The sequence below is a fragment of the Mesoplodon mirus genome (genome assembly GCF_964341445.2).
Source record: "Mesoplodon mirus genome assembly, chromosome: 2".
Lineage (NCBI taxonomy): Eukaryota > Metazoa > Chordata > Mammalia > Artiodactyla > Ziphiidae > Mesoplodon > Mesoplodon mirus.
In genome coordinates, this window is record NC_138977.1 from 208,160,854 (window position 1) to 208,185,725 (window position 24,872).

General features: G+C 43.0%; 1 protein-coding gene across 7 annotated transcripts in view; it reads right to left on the reverse strand.

Annotated features, from left to right (window-relative positions):
* SORCS1 (sortilin related VPS10 domain containing receptor 1) overlaps window positions 1-24,872 on the reverse strand; it is a 562,818-nt gene that overhangs the window by 253,817 nt on the left and 284,129 nt on the right. For all 7 annotated transcript variants that reach the window (XM_082611124.1, XM_082611122.1, XM_082611123.1 and 4 more), the window contains exon 3: window positions 12,336-12,435. In XM_082611124.1, the coding sequence (XP_082467250.1) occupies window positions 12,336-12,435 (100 nt within the window). The remainder of the gene's footprint in view (window positions 1-12,335; window positions 12,436-24,872) is intronic.

Below are 24,872 nucleotides of genomic sequence, written 5' to 3' on the forward strand. Positions count from 1 at the left end.
TTTGTTTGTTTGTTTGTTTGCTTTTTTTTGCTTTTTTTTTGCAGTACGTGGGCCTCTCACTGTTGTGGCCTCTCCTGTTGCGGAGCACAGGCTCTGGACGCGCAGGCTCAGCGGCCATGGCTCATGGGCCCAGCCGCTCCACGGCATGTGGGATCTTCCCGGACCGGGGCACGAACCTGTGTCCCCTGCATCGGTAGGCTGACTCTCAACCACTGCGCCACCAGGGAAGCCCTCATCCTTGTACTTTTGAGCCTACCTCATATATCAGAGGCCAGGTGCTGAGTTCCTTCGAAAGAGAGGATGCTTGAGCTAGGATAATACCTGGGAGACAGATTTCTATGTCTCTTAGTCAAGATTTCCTAGACTGATCTATGATGAGATTACAGTTCTTAGTGTAACAGACACATCCAAGGAAAGCTACAGTAATTTACAGCAGGCTTGCAAAGAAGTAGCCAATGAATGATCATCAATTTAAACTGCAAATAAGGGCCTGTTTTGTTCTGGATGCTGATCCCAGTAATGCCCCTAACAAGCTGCCTGCAAAGCCAGGGCCTGATGCCTGCTGTTGGAGACATATTGATCGAAGAAGAACTGTGCTTGTCCACATAAGCATCTAAAAATAGCCAGAAGAATGCAAAGGCAAAACAGGTTTCTGGGAATGGAAGACAGTTACTCCGATGTCAGTTTTATTCCAGTTGCTCTCACTGATGTGAAGAGGAGAGAGAAGTGTCTGGTACAAAAGATGTTAACTTGTTAGACAGCACCCCAGAGACCTAAAAGAATTAATACAACCCTTTAAAGGAGCCTGCCTTTTCACTGGCGGATGCAGAAGTCCTAGGAGAATTAGAGCAAACCTGAATGCCTTTGTCCTGCATAATTAATACAGCCTGATATTTCTTTTCTTCTTCTTCTTCTTCTTTTTTTTATAACATAAACTCTCATTGATTGGGGGAAATATATTCACACTTTAAAATGTTGGGCAGGTACTATCTCTTTGGTTCAAGTATGTCCCTTTGTGGGGGAAAGTCCATATTTCATGGTGATAAATTCACCTCATAAGTAGAAAAACTGAACACAAATATACTGCTATGTCAACTTTATTGATTTTTGCACCATTGTAAAGACCTTCATCGTCCTCCAATATTTCTTAAATCTATCAGCATCTCAGAAAGTCACCCTGAAGGCCTTATTTATCTGTAGAGAAAAAGATCCCTTCTCCTAGGTTCACCCATAAACATTGTGATTTAAACAGCTCAGATCTGCCTCTGCTTCTGGAAGTTAACCTGCAGACAGAAAGCTGTTCTCAGAGTCACGGGCAATGGCTACTTCTTCTCTGAAAAAAGGATCAGCCAAGTCTTAATTTTAGCTAAATGCCCATGGCCAAATGTCTTTTTTTTTTTTTTTTTTTTTTTTTATGCGGTACGCGGGCCTCTCACTGTCGCAGCCTCTCCCGTTGCGGAGCACAGGCTCCGGACACGCAGGCTCAGCGGCCATGGCTCACGGGCCCAGCCGCTCCGCGGCATGTGGGATCTTCCTGGACTGGGGCACGAACCCGTGTCCCCTGCATCGGCAGGCGGACTCCCAACCACTGTGCCACCAGGGAAGCCCCAAATGTCTTTTTTCAAAGCCCTGCAGGTAACTATAGATGAAATATGCAGCTTGATTGATATTGATGTATTGACATAAATAGATTCAATGGCAGGGCTCCATTCTGTATTACGTCTAAGCTTTCCGTCTTAGGAGCTACATCTGGACTTGAGATCTCACTCAAGTCCTGCTCCTGTTAACAGTGTTGTAGTCTTCAGGTCACTACCACATACTCTGCTGCTACAGAAAAGCCTATGCCTACATTCAATATTTGACATCCTTTTTTTTTTTTTGCGGTATGCAGGCCTCTCACTGCTGTGGCCTCTCCCATTGTGGAACACAGGCTCCGGACGCACAGGCCCAACGGCCATGGCTCACGGGCCCAGCCGCTCCACAGCATGTGGGATCCTCCTGGACTGGGGCACGAACCCGTGTCCCCTGCATCGGCAGGCAGACTCTCAACCACTGCGCCACCAGGGAAGCCCTGACATCCTATTTTTAAAAATCATATTCCTTTCTAATGGCATTAATAAAACAGAGACTGTCACTAGATGAGAACAATTCTAAGGTCTCTTCCAGCTGTAAATTCCTTTGTTTTTGCCTGTATCACTTTACAAACAGGAAAATGTAAATGACTCACCCAAAGCAACCTGCTAGGTGGAAGCAGAGTCAGAGACTTCTCAACTACAGAAAGTCACAGTGCATTTACTACTAGAATACGGGATCTCTGAGGGTAGAAAGCTGGCTTATTTCTTTTTGTATCCTATAGTGCCTACAGATTGTTGATTGCTAAATGAAATTTACTAAAAATGTGAACTAGAGGAAAAATCAATAGGGATTACAAGAATCAATTCAAAGCCAACAAATGTAACTCAATCTCATTATAAAAAATAGAGGATATAAATTCATCTCCTCAATTTAGGACTGTATACAGCAGATCAAAGTTGTTTAGATGTAATTGTTGATGATGGACTGGTCATCGGCCACGAAGGGGAAGATAGGAGTATTCAAGGTAAATCTCTAAATTTGTGAGGTTGACATTATTGAACTGTGCTGTCCAATACTGTGGCCATCAGCCACATGTGGCTACTTACATTCAAATTAATTAAGACGAAATGAAATGTAAAATCTGGTTCCTCAGTCACACTAGCCATACTTCAAATAATAGCGCCAAGTGATTAGTGTCTATAGTATTGGATAGCTTAGAGGAACATTTCTATCATTGCAGAAAGTTCTACTGGACACAGCTGCTTATACAGGATAATCACTACCATCACTTCCAATAATTATATGAAAAAGGAGAAGGAAGATGAGAAAAGGAGAAAAAAGTGAAGAGAAAACATGATTAAGCCTTAACTATTCTGTGCTAAACACCTGACGTGCCTTAGTTCATATAATTCTTACAACTTTCCCCATGAGGTAGGTACTATAATTATCCCCATTTTCAATTTGATGACACTGTGCTTGGAGAGATTAAGTAAATCACCATAGTTACATACTTGGTAATTGGCTTAGCTGGGTTTTTACTCAAGCCATCTGACTCCAGAGTCTATGCACAGTGGGAAATTATGCTGCTCCAAAATAAAAACTTGAAATGTTTACAGTCAGAAGAAACATTACACCCTACCTAGGTGGTTCTTAATCCCAGATACGTACCAGAAGCACCTGGGGAGCTTACACGATATACAGTTCCCTGAGGCCTAACCCAGAGCAACAGGAGCAGGGCTGAGGCTTGCGTATCTGGGGACGCCTAGTGCTCTGAATGTACAGACAGAGTGGAGGGTGACTGTTTAGAGATGTACTAATCTACCTTCCACAGGCCAGATGACAAAATGCAGCACCTACCTACCCAAGGTCACTAACAGTACCCACTGACAGATCTGAAATGAGAACCTAGGTATCAGGGCTGCCATCATAACAGAATATGGCTTAGGACACATGAATGAAAAACCTTTTTCTGTTTCCTGATGGATACTCATATCTATTCATATAACTCTCACAATACTTAGACATTACATGTCAGAATTCAGAATTGGATACTGCAAAGTTTTAAAACCAAACAATGAATGTAGCGCCACTCTCCTCTTGAGACAAATAGGTCTTTCTCATTTAAAAGCAAACATTTTCTTCCTAAGAAAATAACATCTTTCTCTGAAGAGTAAATAAACCCTCCTCATAAGAGTAGTATAATACAGTGGAAATGGTATGACTGCCAAGCAAGAAACCTGAATCGTGTCCCAACTGTGCCAGTAACTCTGTGATGGGGGCAAGTCATTTCCTTTCTTTGAACCTTAGTTTTCTCACCTGTAAAATTAGCATGTGGTTTATGATGATCACCAAGGTTCCTTCCCAGCATTGCCTCCATTCTGACATTTGTGTGCAGGCTGAATAAACTTTCGAAATGAAACTTCCAACCTGCTATAGGACAATGCATTTACTTCAACTCTAGCCAATCTATTTACTCCATGTCAAGGGAAATCAAGGGGACATCACATGAAAATCCCATCTTTTCTTCTGTTTTGTCAAGGCTCATTCTGATTCTTGTCACTGATTGGTCAGAGCTCTTTTTTTTTTTTTTTATTAGTTTCTGCTTTATAACAAAGTGAATCAGTCATACACATACATCTGTTCCCACATCCCTTCCCTCATGCATCTCCCTCCCTCCCACCCTCCCCATCCCACCCCTCCAGGCGGTCACAAAGCACCGAGCTGATCTCCCTGTGCCATGCGGCCGCTTCCCACCATCTATCTACCCCACGTTTGGTAGTGTATATATGTCCATGCCTCTCTTTCGCTTTGTCACAGCTTACCCTTCCCCCTCCCCATATCCTCAAGTCCATTCTCAAGTAGGTCTGTGTCTTTATTCCCGTTTTACCCCTAGGTTCTTCATGCCATTTTTTTTTTTTTAATTCCGTATATGTGTGTTAGCATACGGTATTTGTCTTTCTCTTTCTGACTTACTTCACTCTGTATGACAGACTCTAGGTCTATCCACCTCATTACAAATAGCTCAGTTTCGTTTCTTTTTATGGCTGAGTAATGTTCCATTGTATATATGTGCCACATCTTCTTTATCCATTCATCCGATGATGGACACTTAGGTTGTTTCCAGCTCCGGGCTATTGTGAATAGAGCTGCAATGAACATTTTGGTACATGTCTCTTTTTGAATTATGGTTTTCTCAGGGTATATGCCTAGTAGTGGGATTGCTGGGTCATATGGTAGTTCTATTTGTAGTTTTTTAAGGAACCTCCATACTGTTCTCCATAGTGGCTGTACCAATTCACATTCCCACCAGCAGTGCAAGAGTGTTCCCTTTTCTCCACACCCTCTCCAGCATTTATTGTTTCTAGATTTCTTGATGATGGCCATTCTGACTGGTGTGAGATGATATCTCATTGTAGTTTTGATTTGCATTTCTCTGATGATTAATGATGTTGAGCATTCTTTCATGTGTTTGTTGGCAGTCTGTATATCTTCTTTGGAGAAATGCCTATTTAAGTCTTCTGCCCATTTTTGGATTGGGTTGTTTGTTTTTTTGCTATTGAGCTGCATGAGCTGTTTATAAATTTTGGAGATTAATCCTTTGTCAGTTGCTTCATTTGCAAATATTTTCTCCCATTCTGAGGGTTGTCTTTTGGTCTTGTTTATGGTTTCCTTTGCTGTGCAAAAGCTTTGAAGTTTCATTAGGTCCCATTTGTTTATCTTTGTTTTTATTTCCATTTCTCTAGGAGGTGGGTCCAAAAGGATCTTGCTGTGATTTATGTCATAGAGTGTTCTACCTATGTTTTCCTCTAAGAGTTTGATAGTTTCTGGCCTTACATTTAAGTCTTTAATCCATTTTGAGCTTATTTTTGTGTATGGTGTTAGGGAATGATCTAATCTCAAACTTTTACATGTCCTTGTCCAGTTTTCCCAGCACCACTTATTGAAGAGGCTGTCCTTTCTCCACTGTACATTCCTGCCTCCTTTATCAAAGATAAGTTGGCCATATGTGCATGGGTTTATCTCTGGGCTTTCTATCCTGATCCACTGATCTTTCTGTTTTTATGCCAGTACCACACTGTCTTAATTACTGTAGCTTTGTAGTATAGTCTGAAGTCAGGGAGCCTGATTCCTCCAGCTCCGTTTTTCGTTCTCAAGATTGCTTTGGCTATTCGGGGTCTTTTGTTTTTCCAAACAAATTTTGAAATTTTTTGTTCTAGTTCTGTGAAAAATGCCAGTGGTAGTTTGATAGGGATTGCATTGAATCTGTAGATTGCTTTGGGTAGTACAGTCATTTTCACAATATTGATTCTTCCAATCCAGGAGCATGGTATATCTCTCCATCTATTTGTATCTTCTTTAATTTCTTTCATCAGTGTCTTATAATTTTCTGCATACAGGTCTTTTGTCTCCTTAGGTAGGTTTATTCCTAGATATTTTATTCTTTTTGTTGCAATGGTAAATGGGAGTGTTTTCTTGATTTCATTTTCAGATTTTTCATCATTAGTGTACAGGAATGCCAGAGATTTCTGTACATTAATTTTGTATCCTGCTACTTTACCAAATTCATTGATTAGCTCTAGTAGTTTTTCGGTAGCATCTTTAGGATTCTCTATGTACAGTATCATGTCATCTGCAAACAGTGACAGCTTTACTTCTTCTTTTCCGATTTGGATTCCTTTTATTTCCTTTTCTTCTCTGATTGCTGTGGCTAAAACTTCCAAAACTATGTTGAATAAGAGTGGTGAGAGTGGGCAACCTTGTCTTGTTCCTGATCTTAGTGGAAATGGTTTCAGTTTTTCACCATTGAGGACAATGTTGGCTGTGGGTTTGTCATATATGGCCTTTATTATGTTGAGGAAAGATCCCTCTATGCCTACTTTCTGCAGGGTTTTTATCATAAATGGGTGTTGAATTTTGTCGAAAGCTTTCTCTGCATCTATTGAGATGATCATATGGTTTTTCTCCTTCAACTTGTTAATATGGTGTATCACATTGATTGATTTGCGTATATTGAAGAATCCTTGCATTCCTGGAATAAACCCCACTTGATCATGGTGTATGATCCTTTTAATATGCTGTTGGATTCTGTTTGCTAGTATTTTATTGAGGATTTTTGCATCTATGTTCATCAGTGATATTGGCCTGTAGTTTTCTTTCTTTGTGACATCCTTGCCTGGTTTTGGTATCAAGGTGATGGTGGCCTCGTAGAATGAGTTTGGGAGTGTTCCTTCCTCTGATATTGTTTGGAAGAGTTTGAGAAGGATAGGTGTTAGCTCTTCTCTAAATGTTTGATAGAATTCGCCTGTGAAGCCATCTGGTCCTGGGCTTTTGTTTGATGGAAGATTTTTAATCACAGTTTCAATTTCAGTGCTTGTGATTGGTCTATTCATATTTTCTATTTCTTCCTGAGTCAGTCTTGGCAGGTTGTGCATTTCTAAGAATTTGTCCATTTCTTCCAGGTTGTCCATTTTATTGGCATAGAGTTGCTTATAGTAATCTCTCATGATCTTTTGTATTTCTGCAGTGTCAGTTGTTACTTCTCCTTTTTCATTTCTAATTCTATTGATTTGAGTCTTCTCCCTTCTTTTCTTGATGAGTCTGGCTAATGGTTTGTCAATTTTGTTTATCTTCTCAAAGAACCAGCTTTTAGTTTGGTTGATCTTTGCTATCGTTTCCTTCATTTCTTTTTCATTTATTTCTGATCTGATCTTTATGATTTCTTTCCTTCTGCTAGCTTTGGGGGTTTTTTGTTCTTCTTTCTCTAATTGCTTTAGGTGCAGGGTCAGGTTGTTTACTCGAAATGTTTCCTGTTTCTTAAGGTGGGATTGTATTGCTATAAACTTCCCCCTTAGAACTGCTTTTGCTGCGTCCCATAGGTTTTGGGTCGTCGTGTCTCCATTGTCATTTGTTTCTAGGTATTTTTTAATTTCCTCTTTGATTTCTTCAGTGATCACTTCGTTATTGAGTAGTGTATTGTTTAGCCTCCATGTGTTTGTACTTTTTACAGATCTTTTCCTGTAATTGATGTCTAGTCTCATAGCATTGTGGTCGGAAAAGATACTTGATACAATTTCAATTTTCTTAAATTTACCAAGGCTTGATTTGTGACCCAAGATATGATCTATCCTGGAGAATGTTCCATGAGCACTTGAGAAAAATGTGTATTCTGTTGTTTTTGGATGGAATGTCCTATAAATATCAACTAAGTCCATCTTGTTTAATGTATCATTTAAAGCTTGTGTTTCCTTATTTATTTTCATTTTGGATGATCTGTCCATTGGTGAAAGTGGGGTGTTAAAGTCCCCTACTATGATTGTGTTACTGTCGATTTCCCCTTTTATGGCTGTTAGTATTTGCCATATGTATTGAGGTGCTCCTATGTTGGGTGCATAAATATTTACAATTGTTATATCTTCTTCTTGGATCGATCCCTTTATCGTTATGTAGTGTCCTTCTTTGTCTCTTCTAATAGTCTTTATTTTAAAGTCTATTTTGTCTGATATGAGAATTGCTACTCCAGCTTTCTTTTGATTTCCATTTGCATGGAATATCTTTTTCCATCCCCTTACTTTCAATCTGTATGTGTCTCGAGGTCTGAAGTGGGTCTCTTGTAGACAGCATATATATGGGTCTTGTTTTTGTATCCATTCAGCCAATCTGTGTCTTTTGGTGGGAGCATTTAGTCCATTTACATTTAAGGTAATTATTGATATGTATGTTCCTATTCCCATTTCCTTAATTGCTTTGGGTTGTTATTGTAGGTATATTCCTTCTGTTGTGCTTCTTGCCTAGAGAAGTTCCTTTAGCATTTGTTGTAGAGCTGGTTTGGTGGTGCTGAACTCTCTCAGCTTTTGCTTGTCTGTAAACGTTTTAATTTCTCCATCAAATCTGAATGAGATCCTTGCTGGGTAGAGTAATCTTGGTTGCAGGTTTCTCTCCTTCATCACTTTAATTATGTCCTGCCACTCCCTTCTGGCTTGTAGAGTTTCTGCTGAGAGATCAGCTGTTAACCTGATGGGGATTCCCTTGTGTGTTATTTGTTGTTTTTGCCTTGCTGCTTTTAATATGATTTCTTTGTGTTTAATTTTTGACAGTTTGATTAATACGTGTCTTGGTGTATTTCTCCTTGGATTTATTCTGTATGGGACTCTCTGTGCCTCCTGGACTTGATTAACTATTTCCTTTCCCATATTGGGGAAGTTTTCAACTATAATCTCTTCAAATATTTTCTCAGTCCCTTTCTTTTTCTCTTCTTCTTCTGGAACCCCTATAATTCGAATGTTGGTGCGTTTAATGTTGTCCCAGAGGTCTCTGAGACTGTCCTCTGTTATTTTCATTCTTTTTTCTTTATTTTGCTCTGCATCAGTTATTTCCACTATTTTATCTTCCACCTCACTTATCCGTTCTTCTGCCTCAGTTATTCTGCTATTGATCCCATCTAGAGTATTTTTCATTTCATTTATTGTGTTTTTAATCGATGCTTGATTCATCTTTAGTTCTTCTAGGTCCTTGTTAACTGTTTCTTGCATTTTGTCTATTCTATTTCCAAGATTATGTATCTTGGATATAGAATCTTGGATCAGCTTTACTATCATTATTCTGAATTCTTTTTCAGGTAGACTGCCTATTACCTCTTCATTTGTTAGGTCTGGTAGGTTTTTATCTTGCTCCTTCACCTGCTGTGTGTTTTTCTGTCTTCTCATTTTGCTTATGTGACTGTGTTTGGGGTCTCCTTTTTGCAGGCTGTAGATTCGTAGTTCCCGTTGTTTTTGGTGTCTGACCCCAGTGGCTAAGGTTGTTTCAGTAGGTTGTGTAGGCTTCCTGGTGGGGGGGACTAATGCCTGTGTTCTGGTGGTTGAGGCTCGATCTTGTCTTTCTGGGGGACAGGTCCACGTCTGGTGGTGTGTTTTGGGGTGCCTATTGCCTTATTATGTTTTTAGGTAGCCTCTCTGCTAATGGGTGGGGTTGTGTTCCTGCCTTGCTAGTTGCTTTGCATAGGGTGACCAGCACTGTAGCTTGCTGGTCGTTGACTGAAGCTGGGTGCTGGTGTTGGGATGGAGATCTCTGGGAGATTTTCGCTGCTTGATATTATGTGGAGCTGGGAGGTCTCTTGTGGACCCGTGTCCTGAAGTTGGCTCTCCCACTTCAGAGGCACAGCACTGGCTCCTGGCTGCAGCACCAAGAGCCTTTCATCCACCCGGCTCAGAATAACAGGGAGAAAAGGTAGAGAGAAAGAATTAGTAGAAGAAAGAAAGAGAGAGGGAAAGAAAGGAAGAAGGGAAGAAAGGAAGGAAGGAAGGAAGAAAGAAAGGAGGGAGGGAGGAAGGATGGAAAGAAAGAAGGAAAGAAAGGAGGAAGGGAGGGAGGAATGAAAGCAAAAGGAAGAGTGAATGGAAGAAGGGAGGGAGGGAGGGAGGAGGGAAAGAAAGAAAGAAAGACAGGAGGGAGGGAGGGAGGAAGGAAAGAAAAAGAAAGTGGAGAGAAGAAGGGTGGGAGGGAGGGAGGGAGGAAAGAAGAAAGAAGGAAAGGAGGAGCGGAGGGAGGGAGGGAGGAAGGGAAGGTAGGAAAAAAGAAAGAGCAGGTAAAGTAAATTAGAATAAAGTATGAAATATAGTAGCGTTATTAAAATTAGAAAGTAATTATTGGAAAAAAAAAAAAACGGACCGATAGAACCCTGGGACATATGGTGGAAGCAAAGCTATACAGAGAGAATCTTACACAGAAGATTACACATACACATTCACAAAAAGAGAGCAGGAGGGGGAAAAATCAAAAATCTTGCTCTCCAAGTCCACCTCCTCAATTTGGAATAATTCGTTGTAAAAAGAGGAAAAGGGGGGAAAGTCTTAAATCTTGTCCTCAAAGTCCACTTCCTCAATTTGGGATGATTCGCTGTCCATTCATGCACTCCACAGACGCAGGGCACATCAAATGGACCGTGGAGCTTTAATCCGCTGCCTCCGAGACTGCAGAGAGATTTCCCTGTCTCTGCTCTCACAGCTCCCGGGTCTCAGCCTTGGACCCGGCCCCGCCTCTGTGCGTAGGTCGCCGGAGGGCGTCCGTTCTTCGCTCAGACAGGACGGGTTTAAAGGAGCCGCTGATTCGGGGGCTCTGGCTCACTCAGGCAGAGGGGAGGGAGGGGCGCGCAGTGTGGGGCGGGCCTGCGGCGGCAGAGGCCGGCGTGACGTTGCAGCAGCCCGTGGCGCTCCGTGCGCTTTACCGGGAAAGCCGTCCCCGGGTCTCGGGACCCCGGCAGTGGCGGGGTGCACAGGCCCCCCGGAAGGCGGGGCGGACAGCGACCCGCGCCCGCACACAGGCCCCGCGGCGGCGGGCGGCGGCGTCGGCGGCGGGCGTCGGCGGCGGGCGTCGGCGGGCGTCGGCGGCGGGCCGCGGCGGCGGCGTCGGCGGCGGGCCGCGTCGGCAGCGGCGTCGGCGGCGGGCGTCGGCGGCGGGCCGCGGCGGGCGTCGGCGGCGGGCCGCGGCGGCGGCGTCGGCGTCGGCGGCGGGCCGCGTCGGCGGCGGGCGTCGGCGGCGGGCCGCGGCGTCGGCGTCGGCGGCGGGCGTCGGCGGCAGCGGCGTCGGCGGCCGGCGGCGGCGGCGGGCCGCGGCGGCGGCGGCGGCGGGCCGCGGCGGCAGCGGTGTCGGCGGCGGGCGGCGGCGGCGGGCCGCGGCGGCGGCGGCGGCGGCGGCGGGCCGCGGCGGCGGGCCACGGCGACGGCGGCGGCGGGCCGCGGGCGGCGTCGGCGGCCGCCCACGCCCGTCTCCGAGGTCCGCGCCTTACCCGCGGCTCGCGCCTGTCTCCGGCGCTTCCCTAAGCAGCCTTCTTAATGCCCTCTCCTCGCGAACCAGGAAACAAAAGGGAAAAAACTCTCTTGCCTCTTCGGCAGCTCCAGACCCTTTCCCCGGACTCCCTCCGGGCTAGCCGTGGTGCACTAACCCCTTCAGGCTCTCTTCCTGCCGCCAGCCCCAGTCCTCTCCCTGCGCTCTGACTGAAAGCCGATACCAGAGCCTCAGCTCCCAGCCCCCCCCGCCACGGCGGCCGAGCAGACAAGCCTCTCGGGCTGGTGAGTGCCTGAGGGCACCGATCCTCTGTGGCGGAATCTCTCCGCTTTGCCCTCCACACCCCTGTTGCTGTGCTCTCCTCCGCTACTCCGAAGCTTTCCCCCTCCGCCACCTGCAGTCTCCGCCCGCAAAGGGGCTTGTAGTGTGTAGAAACCTTCCCTCCTTCACGGCTCCCTCCCACTGGTGCAGGTCCCGTCCCTATCCTATTGTCTCTGTTTATTCTTTTTTTCTTTTGCCCTACCCAGGTATGTGGGGATTTTCTTGCCTTTTGGGGGGTCTGAGGTCTTCTGTCAGCGTTCAATAGGTGTTCTGTAGGAGTTGTTCCACGTGTAGATGAATTTCTGATGTATCTGTGGGGAGGAAGGTGATCTCCGCGTCTTACTCTTCCGCCATCTTCCTCCGGGCCTCTGGTCAGAGCTCTTAACAAGAGTCTGAACATCCACTCAACAAGACGTTCCCTGTAGCTGTCTTTAGGAAATGGTAATGATATACCTACCCCATCTCCCTCCTACATTCACAGCTGCTGATCTGAAAATTATGATGTGTCAGACATTTTACCACCTTAACATCCATCAGCTCATCTTTATATCTCTTAAATCTTAACTGTATTGGATTTTTAGGTGGTTTAGAGAGGTTAGCCAGCCAAGACAGAAGTCACATCATGAATAAATAGCATTCTCTGAATATACATTTCTTACCTTACGCTTGTTGGTAGGACACACGTAGAGATAGCTTAAAATTGTTTTCAACCCAACTTTATCATTCAGCTTCTCATAGGTTGTCCCATAATCGGTTGACCTATAATTCAAAAGGAGCATTAATGAGGACAGAAGTATATACGTCATTTGTCTGCTTGTCAGTATAATGCATGTTTTACATAGTAGAATGGCCCTCCAGAGGTTTCTAAATGATTCATGTAGTACATAATGATGCTTAATTATGTACACAGTAGCATCATGTGAGTGGTTAACATTTGCATTTAAATTGAATTGGTAAAAATTAAAACTCCATCTCTCACTGCTCCTTAAGGTACGTGCATTGCATAAAGAAAGTGTTTAGTTTTCAAAGATTGAGAATGAGGGTGTCCCCTGAATTAACCAAAGAAATAAAGACCTTTTACTTAGATTTGACATTTCCAAACTTCTGCTTTATCTTTGGCAAGTGGAAAAGCAGGTTCTCCTGATTTATCTACAAGCTGTGGTTTCTCTCATGAGCCACAGAATATATGGTGGGTCAGTCCCCCCAAAGGTCATTCAGTCTTTTCCTATTATTTAAGAATAAGAAAATGTCTTGATAATAAGTGAAATTTCACAATTCTAGTTGGTGGCCTTTTCCAGTGTTAAGCCACCTGGAGTTGGGAGAATATTACTTCTTGGTACTGACTCTGTCTTTTTTGGAGATTCTCTCATCTCTTCTTGATGCTGGTCAGTAACTTATTAATTCAGACTGAATAAATAGGCCTTAATCACCTCTTCTATGTACATCTTATTAGATCAACATTGCAACCACGTACAGTAGGAAATATTATCTGTATTTGAAGAAAGTGGTTCAAAGAACTTAAGTGACCTATTCAAAGCCAGTTAGAATTTGACTCTAGGTATCGTGGCCCTAAGCCCTGTGTTGTTTACATTATACCATAGCTTTGTTTGTTTTTTGTTGTTTTTTTTTAATTTAAAGGAAACATATAAAATCTCTTGTCAGCCATCTTTATACATATAGGAGATTCCCAATGAAAATTCATTCATTCATTCATTTACATTTGTAGAGCCTCTAAAATGGACCAGGCCCTGTGCTATGTAGCAGGATACAACACATGCCCCTACTCTCAAGAATCTAACAGCTTTTTATTTAATTTAATTAATTAATTTATTTTTGGCTGCATGGGTCTTTGCTGCTGCACGTGGGCTTTCTCTAGTTGCAGCGAGCCGGGGCTACTCTTCGTTGTGGTGCGCGGGCTTCTCATTGCAGTGGCTTCTCTTGTTGCAGAGCATGCGCTCTAGGCGCACGGGCTTCAGAAGTTGTGGCTTGCGGGCTCTAGAGCGCAGGCTCAGCAGTTGTGCTGCATGGGCTTAGTTGCTCTGCGGCATGTGGGATATTCCCAGACCACGGCTCAAACCCGTGTCCCCTGCATTGGCAGGTGGATTCTTAACCATTGTGTCACCAGGGAAGTCCCAAGAATCTAACAGCTTTGAGAGGCAGAAAAAAAGTTGCAACGTGTTATGTGTAATGAAAGAGGTAAAAATGAACAAGACTCAGAAAATAAAGTTGGTTTAATTAGAAAACCACAAAAATGTAATTATTTTAATTTATTTCTGATATTGATAGAAGTTACATATTCCCATAGACCATAAAGACTAAATAGAAGAATTTTCTGTTAACAACCTCAGTACCATATATTAAGAGCCTACTCTGGACCAAGCACTGGAGACAGAAAGCTATGAAATATAAGTTCCTGGAATTAAGGAATTAAGAATTATTGTGGGGCTTCCCTGGTGGTGCAGTGGTTGGGGGTCTGCCTGACGATGCGGGGGACGCGGGTTCGTGCCCCAGTCCGGGAGGATTCCACATGCCGCAGAGCGGCTGGGCCGGTGGGCCATGGCCACTGGGCCTGCGCATCTGGAGCCTGTGCTCCGCGGCGGGGGAGGCCACAACAGTGAGAGGCCTGCGTACCGCAAAAAAAAAGAGAATTATTGTGGCTGGGGATCCAGGGATCTCTTTATCCTAAAAATTTATATATACATATATATAATACATAAATATTATAAATGACATTATATTATTATAATATATAACATTATATATAAATTATAAGTAAATAAATATAAATAGTCAATACTTTATAAAATTTAGATTATACTCCAAATCACTGAAGATTGGAGTGGTATGAAAAGTTTCTTGGAAGGACTATGGACCTTGAAAATGGAAAATCGGTTGGGCTTTAGAAGAGGGATGTAGAGTTGACCCTTGAACAACAGGGGAGTTAGGGGCACCAACTAAATATTCCAGTAGTCAAAAATCAGCCTATAACTTACAGTCAGCCCTATATATATATGTGGTTTCTCCACATCTGTGGTTCTGCATCCAAGGATTCAAACAACCACAGATTGTGTAGTACTATAGTATTTACTACTGAAAAATATCCATGTATTAGTGGATGCACACAGTTCAAACCTGTGCTGTTCAAGGGTCAGCTGTAGTCAGAGCATCAAAAACTAGAAGTACCTTGTGTAATCCAAATATATAACTGGATTTCCTCAGGACCAGTCTGTGCTCTAGCCAAACTGAACAAACGCTGGCTTGATAACCAAGAATATTTGAAGAATAATCCTAAACTCTTCACAGAAGATCTTATCCATGAACCACAACAAACTTCTTTAAATTCTCCTTCCATATTTACTTTTTTCTCCTCAAACTCATCTTGATGTGAAAATCCCTCCTACTTTCTAAGAAATATCTGAGACTTCTTCCCTTACTCAGTCTAATCTTGGTGTTTGACTATTTTTTCCCACTCTTACCCTGGCCTTACTGGGTCTACTTTCTCTTCTTACTAAGACTTGCTTGTCTCCAAAGTTTCACTAGTCTTTCTCTAACTCCTTTTATTGGATAACTTTTTCTATTTAGTATTCTGAACAATACTCACAAGTTCAAGGACAAAAAACCCAGATGCGGGCCTCCCTGGTGGCGCAGTGGTTGAGAGTCCGCCTGCCGATGCAGGGGATACGGGTTCGTGCCCTGGTCTGGGAGGATCCCATATGCCGCGGAGCGGCTGGGCCCGTGAGCCATGGCCGCTGAGCCTGCGCGTCCGGAGCCTGTGCTCCGCAACGGGAGAGGCCACAACAGTGAGAGGCCCGCATACAGCAAAAAAAAAAAAAAAAAAAAAAAAAAAAAAACCCAGATGCAGAATCTATGGGGGGCGGTGATGGGAAGAGGATGCAATATACAAATATCTCTACATTAATAAATTTTGCCTAGTGATAGGTGGAAATCAATAGGACTATGTTGGAGATGAGAGAACGGTTCAATTTTTCTAGGGGGATAATGGAAAGGAGGCCAGAGAGGTAGGGATCAGTCTATAAAAGCATGATCATTAGTTTCTTATCATTTCTATCAACTTGATCTCTGAGCTACTCAATGAATATTTTTACATTCAAAAAACATACTACAGGGCTTCCCTGGTGGCGCAGTGGTTGAGAGTCTGCCTGCCGATGCAGGGGACACGGGTTCGTGCCCCGGTCCAGGAAGATCCCACATGCCGCAGAGTGGCTAGGCCCGTGAGCCATGGTCGCTGAGCCTGAGCATCCAGAGCCTGTGCTCCACAACAGGAGGGGCCACAACAGTGAGAGGCCCGCGTACCACAAAAACAAACAAACAAACAAAGAAACATACTACAAGGGCAAACTCTGTGTGTGTGTGTATTTAACTGAAATCCCAATGTGACAAGATAATAATGGAGTGACTATTTCAGATTTACATTAACAACTTCTTTTTCAGATAGCTTACAACATGTTATTGGGCATTTTTCTCTTATTATAACATCACCAGTCCAGATACTTCAGGTATCTTCCATTACTTTTTGTGCCATTTTTTGCCCCTTGATTTTCCAAAGCTCAAAAAGTGAATTGAAATTTGTTAATTCTCAATTCCAGCAGAACTAAATGTTTAAACATTATGGTATTATAATAATTGATAGATAGAAAGAAAAAAATGTATTTCCACACACCCCAAATGGCATAGACTGGCAATTCTCCATGGCTGTCCCACAGAACTAGAATTAGAGTATTGACGAGTATCATGGGTAAAACTAATAAACAGCTGGAATACACTGGTACAATGACACAGGAGTGAAAATACTCAATACTGGCAAACCAGCTGGCAAACAGTTACTGCACCAAGTTCACAGAATAGCTACTTCCACCAGCTTCACCACCATGGTCTCTTCTTGGAGGACTCCCAGATCCCTCACGGTCCCAGCAACCAAAAGATTGAGGGCTGGCACAGCAGAGGTCCCCAAGACACTTGCTCCAGCACCTGTTCTGAATGGCTACTGCCTACTCCAGTCAGCCTGAGCCCCAGTGGAGGAGACAGTGACCTTGGAGGAGGCACTGCACCCTGGGAGGCAATTCCTAGTGCCCATCTGCAAACTCCCCTTGTCACAGCTAACACATGCTTCTAGTTATGCCTGCATGGTCAAATGCAGGAAATTCAGTCTCCTAGGTATGTGGGCTCCAAAAGAGTAGGGGAAAGACAGACAGTTGAGCAGCAGGCTGGCTGCTGAGCCAGTGCACTAGCTGTTAAATATTTTAAGTATCATCTCTAGATATGGGGGAGAGGAGTGTGACCTAAGGTCAAAAAATGTTAGGAAACACTTGATAAGGCAAAATTTAATGTTTCTTCACTTCAGAACTTAGAAATTTTATTATTCTTATATACATGCATACATTTTATTATTCTAATATACACTGTGAACCTCTTACATGCATATGTCATGAAGCATTTTCAAAGCATATTTGATTATAGGATCCATTCTTGAGAGATATCTAATGAGATTACTGTTCTGAACAACATACTTTGGGAAACAATATGAAGAACAACAACAAGAAAAAAAGCCAAAAAAGATTATGGATCTTGGTTTCATAAGAAAAGGAGAACAATAAAAATATTTTTAAAAAATCACATCGGCAAAAAGAAATGCCAGTTATGCTAACCACAGTGACTGCTGTTGTAAAGGCAATAAAGGGAAGTAATCTTAAAAAATATGTATCATACACAGACATATTTAAGACACAATATAAGCAGCCTTGATAAATAGCAAATGATTAAATCAAGGATTGCAGGTTCTTGCTTTTGATCCTTAATCCTTATTCTACCCTTTATAAGAACATATCTTAAATAGTGACTTTTAGAACATTTCAAAGATGTCTTTATTTAAGTATTTACTATATGCATAGAACTAAGATGAGCTTCTCTAAAGGGTAGAGAAACCACATTCAAGGCATGGCACCTGCCTTCCAAGAACTTACGATCTCTTTGAAAAGACAAAGTCCCTCAGTTGAAGGGATGAATACAGGGCACGGTTAGTTTCCACAAGAAGTGGCACAAATAAAATGTGTGATTGGATTTCCTCTACTATAATTTTATAACATCAAATGAGATAATAAATAAGCACAGAATCATCTGTAAACTAAATTAATCCATAAAAAGTGCTGAGCACAATAGCTGGTATATAATAAACAATCTACAAATGATAGCTTTTGTTGTTCATTTTATCACTCATCTTTTTTTTTCTTGATTTTTCATATTCTTTGCCTAACACTTAACTAAAACCCATCACATGAACCCTCAAGGAAAATCTGAATCACTGAAAATGAGTTAGAGTTAGTTTGCTTAGAAGATAAGACTATTTCATCAAGCTATTACCATTTTAAAATGTAACCACATTTAGCCTATCATATTTTAAAGGATATGTGCTAGTAGCTTTGTGTGGGACTTGGATCAGAAAGATAAGGGTAAGAACTGGAATTTGACAGTTAAAGATTCTACACTCTGCTTCTATAATAATTGTGCCAGGATCCCATTGCTGAAGAGACTGCTATGCTTAAGAAACCTAACAGAAAATAAAAATGAACATTTATTGGGTGCTTACACTGTGATCTAAGCTCTTCAGCTCATACAGAATCCCATGAGATGGACACTGATAGTCACATGCTACAGACAAGGAAGGCTCAGATGTATAAGTAACCTGCTTAACTAAGGCCACAGAACTTGGAGGTACAGCCCTCATTCTGGGCTGTATCCTTAACCTCATGCTGCATTGGCTCTCTCAAAAGTTACAAGAGGAAAAGGAAATACACTTACAAAATCTAGCTTTGTATTTCTTAGTAAAAGGAATATGAACTGAAATCATTAGAAGTCCCTTGTGGTATAGGTCAAAACTTCACTTCTCTTCATACTTAGTAAAAATACAGAGGCGCTGCCAGGGAGAATCGATATTAAGAAAAGTATAACCAGGGCTTCCCCAGTGGTTCAGTGGTCCGGGAAGATCCCACATGTCACAGAGCAACTAAGCCCGTGCACCACAACTACTGAGCCTGTGCTCTAGAGCCCATGAGCCACAACTACTGAGCCCACGTTCTACAACTACTGAAGCCCATGCGCCTAGGGCCAGTGCTCTGCAGCAAGAGAAGCCACAGCAATAAGAAGCCCGTGCACCACAACAAAGAGTAGCCCCCGCTCTCCACAACTACAGAAAGCCCGTGTGCAGCAACGAAGACCCAACACAGCCAAAAATAAATAAAATAAATAAATTTAAAAACAAAACAGAAAAGCATAACCAGAAACTCTCACAACGATGTACGAGGAAAAGAAAGTATGTCTTTGATCTGCACCAAGGAAGCCTAGAAATATGGACAAGGTGAGTGGGTCAAACTGTTAATGATTTGATGATGGCTCATGAAGATTACCAAGACGTCACAGCCTAACAGCACAAGCAATGACTTGAAGTCGAACAGAACTGGACTCAGGAGCTCACTATCTGAGTAACCAAGCAGTCAGTGTACTGGTCTCCATAACAAACTCCAGACTTGCTAAAGAAAAGTCACATTTACTTTTATATCTAATAGGTTTGCAATATAATTCTGAAATGTGCATTCCTCAATCCCTCTCCTTTTCCCCTCTCCTGCCTACCCCTGCCCACTCCAGCTTTGTTATTCTCTGTATCTAGAAAGCTCTTTCCCCAGATACCCTGACAGGTGGCCCCTCACTTCTTTCTGAACACCATTCGTGCTGTATGAAATAGTGACCCCTCTCACTCTCCCAGCACACTACACCTCCTTAGCCTCTTTTATTTTCATAGTATTTACCCCCCTCTGATAGATTTTTATTTTGTTTTATTGTCTGTCATCTTCCACCAGAATGTAAGCTCCATGAGAGTAGGAACGATGTCTGTTTTGTGCACAGCTATCTTCCTAGCTCTCAGAAGAGTCCCCCAGACACTTGTGAAACCCAATTGTTTTTGGCTGAGTGGCTGACTTCACAGATATTTGCTCTTCTTGTGTGGCCCACTGGATTTCTATTAATGCAAAATTAAGAGGCTCACTTAGTCTGGCAAAAACCACTGCAGTCCCTGCCGTGCGCAGATACAATCAGCTGTGCAGGATGAAGTGGGACTGGGGCAGTGAGCGTGTTCTATGCTCCTCTACGTTTTCATGGAGAAACCTCTGCCTGGCGTCTCTTTCCTGACTACTCTAAGTACCATAAAGACGGCGCACATCTTTGCTCATCCCCAAGTCCCTAGTCTCCAGGATGAGGCTGGCACATAACAGGCGCCTTCTACATATCGAGGCTGAATGAATACATGAAGCCTGATGGACACACTCTCTGAACCAAGGATGAGCCAGGCTACTTCTTCAAAAAGGCTTTAGAAAGTATCCAAATAACCTGACCCCCTCCTTCTCCACCTCCAGGCCCCAGAGAGGGGAGATACTCTCTCCCAGACACCGTGCCACATTGCCAAGGTCACAAAACCAAGACTCAGGCTTTAGAGGGAAGCCTGGGGACAGGAAGCATCAAGACATCACTGAGGGCTTCCCTGGTGGCGCAGTGGTTGGGAGTCTGCCTGCCGATGCAGGGGACACGGGTTCGTGCCCCGGTCTGGGAGGATCCCACGTGCCGCGGAGCGGCTGGGCCCGTGAGCCATGGCCGCTGGGCCTGCGCGTCTAGAGCCTGTGCTCTGCAACGGAAGAGGCCACAACAGTGGGAGGCCTGCATACCAAAAAAAAAAAAAAAAAAAAAAGAGACATCACTGAAATCAGCTCAAAGGAGATGTCCTGAAAGCAGAACAGTGTTTACCTCTAAATCAAGCGGCTGCAGCTTCTGTGTTTTGTTTCTTTCCTAAAATCATTAAGAGCAGCCGCCTCCATTGTTCCTGGTGCATTTGGAAGCATAAAAATAGCTTCCAAAGGCAAAGGTGCACTGGCTGCATCGCAGACTTCGCTCCTGCGTAACTCAGGATGCATGAGGTTAAAGCAGTGAGAATAATTTAGGGTTTGGAAACTGTTTGCGAGTGAGTCGACATTTAAATAACTTCATTATCATTCATTGACAGATTTTTTTAACTTGTCAGTGCAACTGATATTTCTATTACCATGTTATAACAAACCCCTGCACATTTAAAGCACAGTCACCAGATTCCATTAGTCTACCCACTGTCAAGAAAATATCTCCCAATCCATTTTTCATAATACATCGAGAATAGGCAGTCTACATCAAATGATGACGTGGGGCTGAAGGAAACTGTCTCCTGCTTTCTAAGGATTCTGCCCTGAAATACGTTTGCCTGTCAGCCTAAACATATAATTTAAATGTGCTGCTGAGACATTATGGTGAATCCAGAGCTGAACAAGCTTCCCTCCATTTCTTGGATACACTGAGCTTTTCAGATCAACCTGCGGAATCAGAGCAAAGGGGGTTCAAGAGGAGGATCAGGGGGCGGCATGTCAACGCGCTATACAGATGCTTCCACTCTGCCATATGCCACAGTATTTGCAATGTAATTTAATTTGTAATAAAAAACTTTATTTTTTAAATGGAAGGGACAGTACTTATGTGTTAATAAGCTGTGAAAGTCCTCTCTCATCTTTCTGGTCTTTGTTTGCTATCATTCTTCCTTTCCTTGTATCATCACACTGTGCTTTTTTTTTTTTGATTGAAGTATAGTCGATTTACAATGTTGTGTTAATTTCTGCTGTACAGCAAAGTGATTCAGTTATACATAGATATATATTCTTTTTCAGATTATTTTCCATTATGGTTTATCACAGGATATTGAATGTAGTTCCCTGCATCACACTGTGTTCTTGATGCTTCCAGTCACACAGGGCAGCTGAGATAAGAAACTTGAATACATTTGATTGTAAGTGTATGGATATTGCTCTGTGGGAAAGCGGCGATATAGAATACAAGACATTGCCACCCACAGACATTTCTGCGTAAACCGATCTATATTACAGTTAACATTAAAGAAAGGGGTTACCCTTACCTCTGAACTATCTTCCAATTCATTTTTTTAGTATAAAAATAACCAAAATTGGCACTGATACCCAGATCTCTGACTATGTTGCTTAAGAAAGGGAGGACAAATTAATTTAGGCAGAGGTTCAGCTTTTTGGGGAATGGGTACAGAGAAGAGTAGTTTTCCTAACGAGGTGATGCCCATGAGTTCCTTCTGACACACACACATACACACATATGCATACACAGGATAGTCTGTCTCCAGTGTCTCTCTCTTTTTTTAAAATTTATTTATTTTATTTATTTATTTTTGGCTGCATTGGGTCTTCGTTGCTGCATGCGGGCTTTCTCTAGCTGCAGTGAGCGGGGGCTACTCTTCGATGCGGTGCGCGGGCTTCTCATTGCGGTGGCTTCTCTTGTTGTGGAGTATGGGATCTAGGAGGGCTCTAGAGCACAGGCTCAGTAGTTGTGGTGCACAGGCTTAGTTGCTCTGCGGCATGTGGGATTTTCCTGGACCAGGGCTCGAACCCGTGTCCCCTGCATTGCCAGGCGTATTCTTAACCCCTGCACCGCCAGGGAAGCCCCCCCCCCCAGTGTCTCTTATGTGTACCCTCCACTTCAGCTCTCCCTCCATCTCCGGGGCAGGCCATTGTCATCTCTGCAGTGGCTATATCTTGTTGCAACAGTCCAGGAGAAACTAATACTCACTCCTTTTCATAGATACGGCCTCCCTCATGCCGTCACGTCTTTGCAAATACAATACCCATTGCTCAAGAGACATGCTGGTGGCAGTGGGGAGGTCAGAGGACACACGTTCCTTATCATCTTTCAAGATTCCACTCCACTGTCACTTTCCCTGGGATGTCTTTCCTGACAACGCCAGTTGACTGGCAGCCTTTATTCTTTCTTCTACGACATCCCAGACACCCACTATGTTGTACTGAAATTGTCAAGGTTCACAGTTTCCCGTGCCAATAGACTGCCTTCTCTGAAGGCAGGACTAGTTCACGTTTTTCCTTTCGCCCTTCTTTTTGCCCATCAAAATTCATTTATATACTTCCAGGCTGGACTCAAATATCCCTTCCTTCTTGGAGCTTTTCCACATCCCTCTGCTGAATGGAATGATTCCCTCCTTTACACCCCATGTAACCGCCTTGAACTTTTCTTATGTTGCTTTTCATATTCTGCCATATATAACCCTTATCTGGGTCTACTCCCCTCTCACCTGATGGTCATCTACTAGACAGCAAGTTGCATTTATGCTTTACTCTGCTGTCTTTCTCCACCACTGTAGCTTCTCCTTGTCATCCAAAAGGTGCTCAGACAACATTGCTGATTGAATTCAACACCCTGAAATCTTTTCCTCTATTACCAGAAGATGTAATTTGAGAAATTTCACATGTGTTTTTTTGCTATTTCTTTTTGGAGGGCGAGGGAGCAAGAAAATTTCAGGGCTCCCCGCTGAGTTTGAGTCAGGCAGGAGTAATTCTGAGGCACAATCTAAGAGAATAGGGGCTTACTTAGGAAGCACTCAAGTATGTATGTAAAATGTATTATGCATTAATATATTAAATACTATGTATAAATGGAGCAATGGAAAATATAACAGGCATTTATCAGTTACAGGGGTAAAGATAAATTTAGGAAAAAGGCATGTCTGCTCAGCTTTCTAAAGGGTTCTCTCTTTTGATATGACCCTAATCCCCAGGCATTTCTGATCCAACACAGAGAGCTTCCATTATCATGCTGAGGTCACATCTTCATAGGCTGCATCACCCTATACTTATAAACGATTGTGTCAAATATTTTACAAATAATCATAGTGGACATTCACTGAATGCTTAAAACATTCCACACCCTGGGCTGACAAGCACTTTGCAAGGATTACCTCATTTAATCTTGGGAACACCCTATGAGTTAAGTACTGGTATGATCCACATTTTACAGATGTAGAGATTGAGACTTAAAGAGGGAAGGCAACTTGCCCATAACACAGAGCAATGATGAGCAGGGCCTGGATTCAAACTTGGGCAGTTAGTTCCCAAAGCCAGCTTCATACAGACACAAGGTGGCTCATCCATTTAAGGTCTGTGTTCTTTATAGAAAGATGGAATAGTTTGCCTGGGAAAAAAATGGAATTTTCCAGTGGAGCCCCTGAAATTAGATCACCTTCCTCCCCCCAATGATGAAACACTACTGTTTATAATATTTGCCAGCTATCATTCTAAAGTCAATTTTCTGTTTGAACAAGGACGCTTAGCCAAAGCATCTAATAACCAAGGCTCCAAAGGTATATGATGGTTCTAGGGACTCTGCAGTCTATCTCCCTACTTGTGAAGAATACACAGTACCAGCCATGAAATGATATCCACGTGCATATCCCTTGTTTTAGAATGCTTATCAGAAAATGAATTTAACCTGCAGTTGCTCATCGTCGTGTGCTATTTCTGCCAGCGTGCTGCACGTTCCTCTCACATGACGCTCTGGTTGGCTAAAGGAGCACTGTGATTATCTTGCCTGGAAATACACAACTATAAGTAAAATATTTATCAAATGAAGCCAATGTTACTCGGTCGTCCTAGTCTTTCAATCAGAACATACAAATGAAAACTATGAAAAAATGTATTCTGGAAGCATAAGCGACTAATCATTTAGTGGTGACAACAGGACATACTTGATTCCCTGATATTAAAATGATTCAATTATCCTAAATGATAGAAGTTGTTCTCTGGGTGTCATGATATAAGGTTATCTTTTTTTTTAATTAATTAATTTATTTTTGGCTGTGTTGGGTCTTCACTGCTGTGCGCAGGCTTTCTCTACTTGCGGTGGGCAGAGGCTACTCTTCGTTGAGGTGCATGGGCTTCTCATTGCGGTGGCTTCTCTTGTTGTGGAGCACAGGCTCTAGGTGTGTGGGCTTCAGTAGTTGTGGCTCACAGGCTCTAGAGCGCAGGCTCTGTAGTTGTGGCACACGGGCTTAGTTGCTCTGTGGCATGTGGGATCTTCCCACACCAGGGATCAAACCCGTGTCCCCTGCATTGGCAGGCGGATTCTTAATCACTGCGCCACCAGGGAAGTCCGATATCAGGTTATCTTGTTAGGTTCTTTTTTTTTTTCTATAAAGGGTAGGAACCTCAAACTCACAGGATGGTGTGTAACCGAGCTTTTGCTACCTTTAGTTTTCTAAAAGTTAAATGAAGTGGAAATTGGAGAGGACTGGACCATCT